Genomic DNA, 14,782 nt, shown 5'->3' with positions numbered 1-14,782 from the left:
GATGCTTCGAGGACAGGATTTATATCGATCACTTTATTGAGCAAAACTGTTTATATTCGGCCATAACCACACCAAAAACACGAGTAAAAAACTTCTACCTCCAAATTTTTTTAATTTTCTGCCGTACAAACCAGGCCAAAACCAACTTGTCATCTGTCACCAACACGCGTAGCAATAAACCACTGGTGCGTTTATGGCCACACAAAAAGTCGGACAACTCAAACACCACACAAAGTTACACTATGACTCCGCAGTCATGTGTGCTTATTCTACTGTCATTTATTATTTATGTTAATTTATTGATATTAATCATGGAATGCTGTTACCAGAGAAAGTTACAGGAATGCACACTGTGCATGCACATTGTGCAACATGAGGATGTTTAAGGGGAACTAAATATGATCTCTGAAAGGGCTACAAATGATTTCCAAAGCAGGACCCCCACCCAAACATATTGTACAATACTAATCCATAGCTTATGAAAAACAAGATTTCTTTTATTTACATTACAAGTGGGCCAAATCACTAATATTAGAAAATAATCTTATGAAAATGACTCCTCTCATTTGAGTGTTATTATAAAAGATTGGTTTGCCACGTGTGATGTTGCTCACATGTGCTCCACCGAATGCTCAGGGAGTTTTTGTGTTTGCTCACACACATGAACAATTAGAGGGAACATTGGTCCTAATCACTAAACCACAGGTGTATAAAATCAAGCACTTAGGAATGAAGACTGTTTCTACAAACATTAGTGAAAGAATGGGCCGCTCTCAGGAGCTCAGTGATTTCCAGCGTGGAACTGTCATAGGATGCCACCTGCGCAACAAATCCAGTCATGAAATTTTCTCGCTCCTAAATATTCCAAAGTCAACTGTCAGCTTTATTATAAGAAAATGGAAGAGTTTGGGAACAACAGCAACTCAGCCACCAAGTAGTAGACCAGGTAAACTGCCAGAGAGGGGTCAGTGGATGCTGAAGCGCATAGTGCAAAGACTTTCTGCACAATCAGTTGCTGCAGAGCTCCAAACTTCATGTGACCTTCCAATTAGCCCACGTACAGTACGCAGAGAATTTCATGGAATGGGTTTCCATGGCCGAGGAGCTGCATCTAAGCCATGCATCACCAAGTCCAATGCAAAGCGTCGGATGCAGTGATGTAAAGCACGTCGCCACTGGACTCTAAAGCAGTGGAGACGCCTTCTTTGGAGTGATGAATCACGCTTTTCCATTTGGCAATCTGATGGACGAGTCTGGGTTTGGAGGTTGCCAGGGGAACGGTATATTTCGGACTGCATTGTGTTGAGTGTGAAATTTGGTGGAGGAGGAATTATGGTGTGGGGTTGTTTTTCAGGAGATGGGCTTGGCCCCAAGTGGAGGAGTTCAAGTACCTCGGAGTCTTGTTCACGAGTGAAGGAAGAGTGGATCGTGAGATCGACAGGCGGATCGGTGCGGCGTCTTCAGTAATGCGGACGATGTATCGATCCGTTGTGGTGAAGAAGGAGCTGAGCCGGAAGGCAAAGCTCTCAATTTACCGGTCGATCTACGTTCCCATTCTCACCTATGGTCATGAGCTTTGGGTTATGACCGAAAGGACAAGATCACGGGTACAAGCGGCCGAAATGAGTTTCCTCCGCCGGGTGGCGGGGCTCTCCCTTAGAGATAGGGTGAGAAGCTCCGTCATCCGAGGGGAGCTCAAAGTAAAGCCGCTGCTCCTCCACATCGAGAGGAGCCAGATGAGGTGGTTCGGGCATCTGGTCAGGATGCCACCCGATCGCCTCCCTAGGGAGGGGTTTAGGGCACGTCCGACCGGTAGGAGGCCATGGGGAAGATCCAGGACACGCTGGGAAGACTATGTCTCCCGGATGGCCTGGGAACGCCTCGGGATCCCCCGGGAAGAGCTGGACGAAGTGGCTGGGGAGAGGGAAGTCTGGGCTTCCCTGCTTAGGCTGCTGCCCCCGCGACCCGACCTCGGACTAGCGGAAGAAGATGGATGGATGGATGGATGGGCTTGGCCCCTTAGTTCCAGTGAAAGGAACTTTGAATGCTCCAAGATAGGAATGCGATGGGACTTCAAGTTCATATGTGAGTCAAGGCAGGTGGCCAAATACTTTTGGCAATATAGTGTATCTCCCGGAAAACACCAGCATGCCGTGTGTGCATGCCACTGTAGTGCGCTGGCATGCTTATTGTGGGTGTTTTGTCTCTGCCTGGATGTAGATGCAGCGAAGAGGCTCGCTGGGCTGGGATAATGGTGTGTTTGTAGTTTCACTGCTTTTCCTTCTCGGTCATCATTTGCTGCCACAGTGGGATTGTGGATGTCTGCCTTGTGGTCACGCTGTAAACTTGTTGGAGTGCAGAGGCGTCAAGGGAGAAAACAAAGAATGGAGATCTTTGTATGATACTTAGGTTGTTATGTATTTTTATTATTTTTCAACCTTCAACAAGATCTCTGCTCACAATTGCAAAACTTCTAGTGAAACAGTTTTGGTCTGCTGAGTCCAACATTTCTGGTCTCATTATTCTTTCACTATTCTCTTCCTTGATTGTCTCATGAAATATGAATCATGCCTCGGCCTGATAGGTTTAGGAGGCTCATCACTTTTACATTAAAGCGGTGGGAAGCCCTCATGTGTACAACAGAAATGGCTTTATAATGGCCTCTTAAAGTAGAAGAGGTTGACCAAAATGTTTGGGAAAATGTGTGCCTGTATCTTGTGTAGTAGTCCAGGGGTGTCAAACGTAAGGCCCGAGGGCCGGATCAGGCCCGCGAACAGGATTTATCCGGCCCGCGGGATGAGTATGCTAAGTATAAAAATTAACCTGACATTTTTTGATGAATTTAACAGCTGCTGTTAAAGTTAAAATTAAAGTACCAATGATTGTCACACACACACTAGGTGTGGCGAAATTATTCTCTGCATTTGACCCATCACCCTTGATCACCCCCTGGGAGGTGAGGGGAGCAGTGGGCAGCAGCGGTGGCCGTGCCCGGGAATAATTTTTGGTGATTTAACCCCCAATTCCAACCCTTGATGCTGAGTGCCAAGCAGGGAGGTAATGGTTCCCATTTTTATAGTCTTTGGTATGACTCGGCCGGGGTTTGAACTCACAACCTACAGATCTACAGGCTTAATGATAGCACTGTGTTTATGTATATGACATACTTGCCAACCCTCCCGAATTTTCCGGGAGACTCCCGAAATTCAGCGCCTCTCCCGAAAACCTCCCGGGACAAATATTCTCCCGAAAATGGAGCTGGAGGCCACGCCCCCTCCAACTACATGCGGACCTGAGTGAGGACAGCCTTTTCTTTATGACGGGAGGACAACAGGGTGACAAGAACTAAATCATCCAGACTAGAGATACATTGTATTATTATGTTTATCTTACCTAAAAATAAATAGATTTATTAATTGAAAAAAAAAAAAAATACATGTTTACTATATTTTGCTAAAAACATCAAAATTAATTGTATTTTTATTTGTATTTTTTCTGACTCCTTATTACATACAGCCATAGAATTATACATTAAAATAAACATAGTTGAAATCATTAATTTTAAATGATCATAATAATTCATTTAAAATGACCATATTTAATTATTAAAATAATTGCTTGTTTATCAACAACTTTAGCATTTTATTCATTACATTTTGAAGCTCTCAGAAGCCAAGTTATGTTATATTCTTTAAGATTTATTTATGCAAGTTTGAAGTATCAATTATCTAAACACAGTTTTGTTTGCATATTTTCAGGATATATATATATATATATATACAGGTATATATATATATATATATATATATATATGTGTATATATATATATATATATATATATATATATATATATATATATATATATATATATATATATATATGTCTTAATAAGGTTATCCAAAAAATAGTGCTCGATACCGTAGTAGAGCGCAATATATGTATGTGTGGGGAAAAAATCACAAGACTATTTCATCTCTACAGGCCTGTTTCATGAGGGGGGGTTCCCTCAATCATCAGGAGATTTTTTTTTTGATGATTGAGGGAACCCCCCTCATGAAACAGGCCTGTAGAGATGAAATAGTCTTGTGATTTTTTTCCCACACATACATATATATATATATATATATATATATATATATATATATATATATATATATATATATATATATATATATATATATATATATATATATATGTATATGTACGTATATATATATATATATATATATATATGTATGAAATACTTGACTTGGTGAATTCTAGCTGTCAATATACTCCTCCCCTCTTAACCACGCCCCCGCCCTCATTCAACCACGCCCCCCCCCCCCCCGAAATCGGCGGTCTCAAGGTTGGCAAGTATGGTATATGAGTTGTTTAAGTGTTAATAGTACAATTGTGTTTTTTTAGGACATTTCATATTGTTTCTATTTTCTGTACTACTATTATTTTTTTATTTAGTAGCAACTGTGTTTATAGTGAAAACGCTAAGTGTACAGCCCTGTGATTGCCGTACAGGAACCGGTGAATGGAACAGTGCCCACAGCAGGCGTAAAGTCACTGCATGGCATGCCAACAAAGGAAGTAGAACTAAGAAATAAGAGCGCAATCAGGAAAATATATGAAACACAGCAAAACACAACATAAGTCATGATAAGCTTGAGCTACATGGTGTAAATAATATAATATGTATGTAAATAATAATGTGAATAAACATATTATGATGAGTTTTAAATACCTACAATCTACAGTGCTCAAATATGTAGCTTTGCTGTGGACATAGGCAGCTCTCTGAAATGTTGCATTGTTTCCTGTTTTGAAAAACAACAAATAATTTTAAGTAGATTGTGCTAACACAGTACTTCACCTCACTGAACTGAATCAACAGCATGAATGTGACGCTTAAAGAGTCCAGACGGCTGCAAGCACTGTAAAGCTTGGTTGTAAATGTTGTGAAGTGACAAGAGCCTTCCGGCCACATGTTAAGTGGTTAATTACTGCCAGCTTGTTTCGTTTGGTGGAAAGAGATCATGGGGACAACACGTCTTTGGAGAGGTCCTTTGAGGTCCTCAAGCGATGTTAGTATGGATGAGATGGGAGGTGCTAGCTGGTATACATTACATGCTTTGAGATCTAACAGTGTTCAGACAGATAGGATGTCACACTTTGGGGGAAAATGCTATGTTTGTGCTTTCTGAGGTAAAGACTTCATTTCATAAAGTCCTTACAAAAATGTGTTTGTTTGTACTCATCCATATTTTTATTACATACTTGTGGCCTTTGAATATACTGTTAGCACAAGCTAATATGATTCAATACAAGAGCTGCTTATGTTTTTGTTGACAGATTTCAAGGTGTGCAGAACACGGGTCCTAGTTTTGTGTGAGAACAGTAATTGCGATCGCAAAAATTGTAAGCTGTGCTGAAAAAAACAATACAGAAAATAGACATTGTTATTCAATCTGATTCTAAACCGATTCCTTATTTTTTTTTTTATCAATTAAAAACATTTTTTATGAATAATATTTTTTTTCTTAAGAATCAATTTCAAATATCAATTTTCAAAAAAATACAAATAAAATAATAATTATATATATATATATATATATATATATATATATATATATATATATATATATATATATATATATATATGTGTGTATATATATATATATATATATATATATATATATATATATATATATATATATATATATATTATTTTTGAATAAAAAATTAAAAAATATATATATATATATATATATTTTTAATTTATTTATTTTATTTATTTTGGCAGTTATCCAAAAAAATTTATATTTGAAATTGATTCTTAAGAAAAAAAATTGTATTCATAAAAATTTTTTTTAATTGATTAAAAAAATATCAATTTTTTTGGATAACTGCCAAAAAAATACAAATAAAATAAAAATAATAAATATATATATATATATATATATATATATATATATATTATAGTTTTTATTTTTCATAAGGCCTCCTTTAATGCCCTTTTAGCCTTCATTTCAGTACTGTTATTTCACTGGAGAATAATACAATCTGTTGATCAACTTGACATGCATTTGCATCACTGAACTCTGCTAAGCAATGTGGTCTACATACAACACACAAAGACAAAGATATGTTTCAAAGGGCCAATTTATTTCGGGCCAGAACTAATTCACAAAACTATTTTAAATAGCTGCAACATAACATACATAAGTAACAAACAGCATAATAACAACATAGCTGTAAACCAAGGAAGGCACACACTACATACACAAAGCCTAACCAGGCATTTTTCTCTCTCAAGGAATTCTGAAATAAAATCATGTCTGAAGCCCAGAACACTCTACACATTTCCCCAGTTTTAGTTTAGAGATAAGGAAAGATTGGCCTGGCCCACTAGCATCCCTCTTTATGTTTGTGAACTTTATAGTCTATACATTTAGAGTGATGTCATACTCAACCACTCTAGAAGTCTAGAATGAAAGAGTATATAAGAGAATTGAGTGTACCTTTAGTGCTGCAATGGCTCTATCAATGTTGTCCTGGCTAGCAGTGCCTCGTTAAAATCCAGCCGCTGCTGCTTAGGAGGTGAAGTGTGTCTCTCTTTACTAGCACACACACACACATACACACACAAAGAGCGCGCCTCTTCTGCAGCGCTCCAATAAAATACACTCAGATCTTCTCAGTTTCTAGCCGATACTACATAAAAAATTAACGCAAAATAACGCAGTAACGCATCATGTAGTAACGGTAAGTGAGTTACTGAATATAAAAAATAACGCGTTAGATTACTATTTACCGCCAAAAGTAGCGGCGTTACAGTCCCAACACTGCCCGTATGTGACTTTTTTGTCAGATTCGGGCGAGCTACGTCACTCGCTTGCACCGGGAAAGACGCAGATGTTAGCAGAAGTGAATATTTCATCCGGTTTGGGTGAGCAAAGTCTGTTTAGGACAACCACATTTAGGTGCATCACTTGTCAATAATGCGCAAATAATAGGCTATATTATTTCTATTGTTTCCGAATAAATAGTGAATGTTAAAGGACCAGAATTGGCGCTGTGGCGTATTTGCTTACATGTGAGTTGAAAAATAAAGCTCACGTAGATCTATGTGATGTTTGTGTCTCCTCTACTTAACAGCCACAAAAAGATTAGAGCTAGGGATGTCCGATGATGGCTTTTTGCCGATATCCGATATTCCGATATTGTCCAACTCTTTAATTACAGATACCGATATCAACCGATACATACAGTCGTGGAATTAGCACATTATTATGCCTAATTTGGACAACCAGGTATGGTGAAGATAAGGTACTTTTAAAAAAATAAAAAAATAAAAATAAGATAAATAAATTAAAAACATTTTCTTGAATAAATAAGAAAGTAAAACAATATAAAAACAGTTACATAGAAACTAGTAATTAATGAAAATTTGTAAAATTAACTGTTAAAGGTTAGTACTATTAGTGGACCACCAGCACGCACAATCATGTGTGCTTACGGACTGTATCCCTTGCAGACTGTATTGATATATATTGATATATAATGTAGGAACCAGAATATTAACAACAGAAAGAAACAACTCTTTTGTGTGAATGAGTGTGAATGGGGGAGGGAGGTTTTTTGGGTTAAAACAAAAAAACAAACAAAAAAAACAGATACCGATAATAAAAAAAACGATACTGATAATTTCCGATAATACATTTTAACGCATTTCTCTAATTAGAATCCCCACAAATATATTACATTATATACATCCATTCATACATTATATTACCCTTCATTTATTTTCACGTAAAAAAAACGCTCATTTATATTTTGTAGTAGTAGCGACTTCCTCCTGGTCAACTTCCTTTGTTTTACTTTACCGCACTGCGCATGCAAGTGACATTGAGGCCACATTGGGGCCACATTCGTGTTTACACTGGAGTCTGATAAAAATCACAATTTACTTGCAGTGTCAACATTGTAAATCTGATTAAAAAAAACCCCCGATTTGGGCCACTTTGGCCTACAGCGTGGGTCGGCAACCCGCGGCTCTAGATGCGGTTCTTTAGCGTCGGCCTCGTGGCTCTATGGAGCTTTTTCAAAAATGTATAAAAATGAAAAAAGATGAGGAAAAAAAAAAAAAAAAATTTAATATGGTTTCTGTAGAAGGACAAACATGACACAAACCTCACTAATTGTTAGAAATCACACTCTTTATATTAAACATGCTTCAGTGATTAGAGACTATTTGGCGAGCGCCGTTTTGTCCTACTAAATTTGGTGGTCCTTGAACTCACTGTAGTTTGTTTACATTTACAACTTTCTCCGACTTTCTAAGACATGTTTTATGCCACTCCATTTTTTGTCTCATTTTGTCCACCAAACTTTTTAATGTAGTGCGTGAAGGCGCAAAGGTGAGCTTTGTTGATGTTATTGACTTGTGTGGAGTGCTAATCAGGCATATTTGGTCAGTGCATGACTGCAAGCTAATCAATGCTAACATGCTATTTAGGCTAACTGTATGTACATATTGCATCAGTATGCCTCGTTTGTAGGTATATTTGAGCTCATTTAGTTTCCTTTAAGTCCTCTTAATTTGATTCATATTTGAATGTCTCATGACACATTATCTGTATGTAATATAGATTGCATTTCTGATAGTTGTTTGTGTACCGTTATAGACCATAACAAACATTACCCAGCTTGCAAAGATTGTAATAAATCCATTAGAAGAAGACAGCCTGCCGTTTCCTTTAACTTGAACACACACATCTATACCTTTGGCCATTAAAAGCCAGTAATTTCCAGGAGTTATCTCACCCTCTGAGAAGCCTCCATTTTACTAATGATTTTGAATGTTGTAAAAATGTGGAGCATAAATATTACATTTCAACATTTCTGTCAACAAAGATTTGCGTCAGCCTATGGTACATAGTTTTTTTTGATAGTAGGCTATTATAGCTAATATAGACACATACATCATATGTTGTCTTCATTATAACACTTATACAAGGCTTTTAATTTTTTGTGGCTCCGGACAGATTTTATTTTTGTATTTTTGGTCCAATATGGCTCTTTCAACATTTTGGGTTGCCGACCCCTGGCCTACAGTGCCTGGATCGCTGCACTAATGTGTCGTTGCATTCATTTAGCATTAAAAAATAGGCACCGATAGCTACTTTTTTTCTGTCTGTTGCTCTTTGACATTAAGGAACTGAGTTTGGTACCCTAACTCTAATCAGGTATGGACGTTTTATTCCTTTATTGTTCATAGGGGGGAAAACATCGATCAGCTATCTGTTATTTTTCTATCTCCTGAAGGAATCAATAAAGTACTAACTATCTATCTATCTATCTATCTATCTATCTATCTATCTATCTATCTATCTATCTATCTATCTATCTATCTATCTATCTATCTATCTATCAGTGACGTGCGGTGAGGTTGATGGCTGGTGAGTCACTGACTTCATCACAGTCAGATTTACAAACATATGAACCCTAAAGAGTATCTTATTCACCATTTGATTGGCAGCGGTTAACGGGTTATGTTTAAAAGCTCATACCAGCATTCTTCCCTGCTTGGCACTCAGCATCAAGGGTTGGAATTGGGGGTTAAATCACCAAAAATGGGGTGATCAAGGGGATGGGTCAAATGCAGAGGACAAATTTCACCATACCTAGTGTGTGTGTGACAATCATTGATACTTTAACTTAACTTTAACTTTACACATACAATCTGTAGCACACAAAAAAGCACATTTAATTAAAAAAACATTATTATGGTCTTACCTTTACTTATAAATGAAGTCCATGCGCCGCTCCTTCTGAACAAAAGCATCGATAACTTGTTTATAGAAGTCTTCCTTATCTTTCTTCAGTTTTAAAAGTCTCTCTGTCTCGAGATCTTCCTTTAAGTATTACCTCCTGCTTCGATTGAAAGTCCAGTTTAGAAAACGGTTTTATTTAAGAGGAAAAAAGAGGAAAAAATAAACGATCGCTGCTAACTGTTGCTGCTTGTTGTCACTTCTTCTGCAGCCGAGTAGTCGCAGAGATGCTCCCTGGGATCGCTAGCGCCCTCTACCACCAGGAGGCGGGATTACTGCGAGCCTCACACAGTGCGTCTTTGCAGCAGTTTTATGATTGCTCAGCACAAGAAATGCGTTACACACATACAGTTGTTGACAAAATACACTGTACATTATATACCTCAGCTAACTAAACTATGGAAATGTATAATATAATTCATATAGCAATACGGTCTCACTGCACAGCAGGCCAGCAGTTAGCCGAGTCATTGCGCAATCCATGGTGAGGCTCAACTCAGTGACGTGCCTCAACTAGCTGCTGACTCACCGCAAGTCTCTTCTCAGTATTTGAACGGAAAATGTGAAAATTCAGTGATTTTGAATAAAATTAATCTAAAACTGGTGAAGTTTAATGGGAAATAACTTTATAGTATAATCACTGGATACATATAACAATTTAATAATTTTTTTTTTCTTTTTACATTTTTTTTCTTTCCATGATGGCAGGTGAGGCCCCACGTCACTGCTATCTATCTATCTGTCTATCCATCTAATTATTAGATTAAAACAATAGGATTGTTCTGAGCTCCTCTTTCAAACTCTGTATTGACTAATGCTGCTTTTGCCATTGTGTGAAATTTGTGCAACTACCCACAGCTGACCTTGTGTAGCACTTCTTCAGAAAGCAAACTAGCTGAGACTAAATGAATAGCGCCTCTGCTGGTGGCAGCCCAATAGTGCGCTCCACAAACAAATAAAAAAACAAGATTGTCTGCATTACTTAATGATCATTCCTAAAGTTGAGCATATTTGTGTATGTCTTTGCCAGGCCCACACAGCGCCATCTTAAAGTGCCCTCCCAATGAGTACCAGTGTGCAGGAACAGAGCTGTGCATTCACATGAGCAAACTGTGCAACGGGGCTCCGGACTGTACTGACGGCTGGGACGAGGGACCGCACTGCAGAGGTATGACTCCATGTCGCGCTCATCCACGCATTTCACCTTATTTCAGAGATAAATTGTTATTACTACCAGCAATGTGTTCTGTGTGCTTATCTTAAAACTATTCATATGCGGGCGACGTAGCTGGGATGGTAGAGCGGTCATCCAGAAACTTGAGTGTTCCTGGTTTGAATCCAGCTTCCGCCATCCTAGTCACTGCCGTTGTGTTCTTGCACAACATTTCACCCACCTTGCCTCCAGTGCCACTCACATTATGCAAGTGAATGAATGTTTGGTGGTGGTCGGACAGGCCGTTAATTTGGCAAATTGGCAGCCACGCTTCTGTCAGGGTAGTTGTGGCTACAAATGTAGCTTATAGGGCTGCTAAAAACATTGGTTAAATTTCATTAAATTTAGTTTTTCATTTTTTTAGTATTATATTTGTATATCTTCTCAATGGCTTTCTACATTTTTTATCCTAAGTATTGTAAAGATGGGATTGGGTTGATGTTGGGGTTGCTCTATTTTCTTTTATGAGATTGATTAACATTAGGGATGTCCGATAATATCGGACTGCCGATATTATCGGCCGATAAATGCTTTAAATGTAATATCGGAAATTATCGGTATCAGTTTAAAAATTATCGGTATCGGTTTCAAAAAGTAAAATGTATGACTTTTTAAAACGCCGCTGTACGGAGTGGTACACGGACGTAGGGAGAAGTACAGAGCGCCAATAAACCTTAAAGGCACTGCCTTTGCGTGCCAGCCCAGTCACATAATATTTACGGCTTTTCACACACACAAGTGAATGCCACGCATACTTGGTCAACAGCCATACAGGTCACACTGAGAGTGGCCGTATAAACAACTTTAACACTGTTACAAATATGCGCCACACTGTGAACCCACACCAAACAAGAATGACAAACACATTTCCGCACCATAACACAACATAAACACAACAGTACAAATACCCAGAACCCCTTGCAGCACTAACTCTTCCGGGACGCTACAATATAATCTCTCAACGTTGTTTCACTGTCTTGTGCCTGCTGGGTAACAACCACAAAGTGTGAATGCAGAGTGAATGAGTTCTCTCTGTAAAGTGCTTTGATCATTTAGAAAAGCGCTCAATAAATCTAATCAATGATTATTAATATTATTATTTTTATTATCTACCTGCTTTGTTGTAAGAGTGAGTCTACAGTAGTTGTAGCAGAGTTGCATACTACATCAGGGTGATAATATCAGACTGCAATGGGTTCAGACATTCTGCATGTGTGGTAAACTTTTGACTGCACTCCGCATGAAGCCTATTCAAGGATGAATCACACATCCACTCTGTGCAGCACACCGCCTGATTGAAGTGGCGAGTGTTTATTGGGAGAGCGACAGAAAGATACGCAAGGCCCGAGCGAATCGATGCGCCGTGTCTATGCTATAAAATATCGACCTTGTCCGCAGCTACTGACAAACCTGAGATTGTGTGTGTGTGTGTGTGCCTGCATTGTTGTCTTCATCCGTTACTTGGCTTTGATGAGCCTCCTAAGCCACTGTCAATCAAAGAAGCAGCCAGGAGGGAGATTCTCATCATTATCTTAGCTCAGCGACTGTGAAGTATTGACAAATGCTGCAAAGACGTTGATTGTTTCAGAGTGAGAAGATGATTTAAAAAGGAAAGGGATGCAATGTGACTAATATCCTTGTGACAACTCTTTATGGAAGTGTAGAATTAAATATACCGTAAGTGCAGTGCAGGGGTGTCAAACTCATTTCAGATCGGGAGCCACATGGAGGAAAAATGTACTCCCAAGTGGGCCGGACTGTAAAATCACGGCACGATAACTTAAAAATAAGGACAACTTCAGTTAGTTTTCTTTGTTTAAAAATAGAACAAGCACATTCTGAAAATGTACAAATCATAATATTGTTGTTTTTTGTTTTTTTTACACTTACATGTTGCGGTTAATGGTATTCTATCTTTATTTGTCGTTATTTATACTTTCTGAATAAATTATGTGATCATGTTCATCAGTCAACTCATTGGTGTTAATTTTCAATCTATCAAGATAAAAAATAACATCAAAATGAAATTACAGGATGTTATTTATGTAGTTTGCTCATTTTCCTTGACTGGTGCACTAACATCATGTGGTTTATTTTGTTTTACATATGTAGCATAATTTACAAAGATACAAAGAATTGCTATTGCGACATCTAGTGGACACATTTAGAACAGCAGTTTCTTTCATTCAAAAATTTTAGCTAATTTTTGTACTTAGCAAACTCATCCGGCGGGCCGGATAAAACCTGTTCCGCGGGCCGTACGTTTGACACCCCTGGTCTAGTGATTAGGCATGTGTGAGCATAATAACCAATGGTTAGTTAATTATCTATGTGCACCACTTGATTGCTACCTGGGCTCACTCAACACCAAAAGTCTGGCAAATTTGACAAGTGTGAGAACACTGATCCGCACACAGGCCTGGCACGAATTCCACGCACACTCATGCTGAACGTGCAGGAATCGTAGAATGACTACAATGCGATCGCTCCTCGTTAGTAATGCGAACCGACACAATTCATAATGGCAAAAAAAAGAATTATGTAATACTGAATTCTGTCTTAATTAAAAAAAATGGAATACATTACATTTTTTGGGATAAAAACGTTAAACAACTATTGATAATGATAATATTATTATTATTATTATTATTATTATTATTATTATTATTATTATTATTATTATTATTATCAATGATGCTGTTGCTTTCGTTGTTTGTTTTTCCTATTTTTTAGTATTGTATTCTATGTCTTCTCAATTGCTTTGTGCAAATTGTTCTCCTAAGTATTGTAAAGCAGAGATTAGGTTGGGGTTGTTCTTATTTTCTTTTGTCTGACTGATTACAATTTTGTGAGTTCTGTAAAAAAAATGCAAAATTAAAATTAAGAAGTTGTTTAGGCCAACACTGCACATATACGTTAAAGTTAAAGTACCAATGATTGTCACACACACACACTAGGTGTGGTGAAATTTGTCCTCTGCATTTGACCCATCCCCTTGATCACCCCCTGGGAGGTGAGGGGAGCAGTGGGCAGCAGCGGTGCCGTGCCCGGGAATCATTTTGGTGATTTAATCCCCAATTCCAACCCAGGGAGGTAATGGGTCCCATTTTTATAGTCTTTGGTATGACTCGGCCGGGGTTTGAACTCACAACCTACCGATCTATTGGCGGACACTCTAACCACTATGCCACTGAGTAGGTACGTTGTAACCTGTTTTGTTTATTATCATTTATATACCAAATAATATATTACGAGAATCGATTCTGAATCGTATCGTCACCCCAAGAATTGGAATGGAATTGTGAGGATTCCAAAGAGTCCCACCTCTACTGTTAAATAAAAACATGGCTATGTTTATCATTATCAAACAAATGAACAATTATTACCACATGTATACACACAAAAGTACCACAAATTGTTATCGTTGAGTACCGGTATCAATTCCCATGTACCGGAAATTGGTGTGAAAAGTACCCATCCCGATTCAGTTTCATTTAGATTCTGACTGCTGGATCGAAAATTCAGCTGGTTAGTTTTCAAAAGAGTCTAAAACTATGTCTCTACTCCCAATGCAGGACAGCTTACAGTTTTAGCTATTTAAGCCCGAACAAAAAACTTAGAATTAGATGGAGTTCATAAATTGAACTTGGTTTGAACTTCTAAACAGCCTCGATTAATTTGACAAGATAATACAGCACGAGGCACTTATTTAAAAGACAAGTAAAGGATGAAAATAAGCCTCTCA

General features: G+C 38.0%; 1 protein-coding gene across 2 annotated transcripts in view; it reads left to right on the top strand.

The window, feature by feature from the left end:
• Positions 1-14,782, top strand: part of LOC133570887 (low-density lipoprotein receptor-related protein 1-like) — a 281,878-nt gene that overhangs the window by 108,777 nt on the left and 158,319 nt on the right. For both annotated transcript variants that reach the window (XM_061923679.1, XM_061923678.1), the window contains exon 3: positions 10,855-10,992. In XM_061923679.1, coding sequence (XP_061779663.1) covers positions 10,855-10,992 — 138 coding nt within the window. The remainder of the gene's footprint in view (positions 1-10,854; positions 10,993-14,782) is intronic.

This window comes from Nerophis lumbriciformis, linkage group LG28 (assembly GCF_033978685.3).
Source record: "Nerophis lumbriciformis linkage group LG28, RoL_Nlum_v2.1, whole genome shotgun sequence".
Classification (NCBI taxonomy): domain Eukaryota; kingdom Metazoa; phylum Chordata; class Actinopteri; order Syngnathiformes; family Syngnathidae; genus Nerophis; species Nerophis lumbriciformis.
The sequence above is the reverse complement of the archived record's forward strand: the minus strand, read 5'-3'. Positions and strand labels throughout refer to the sequence as shown.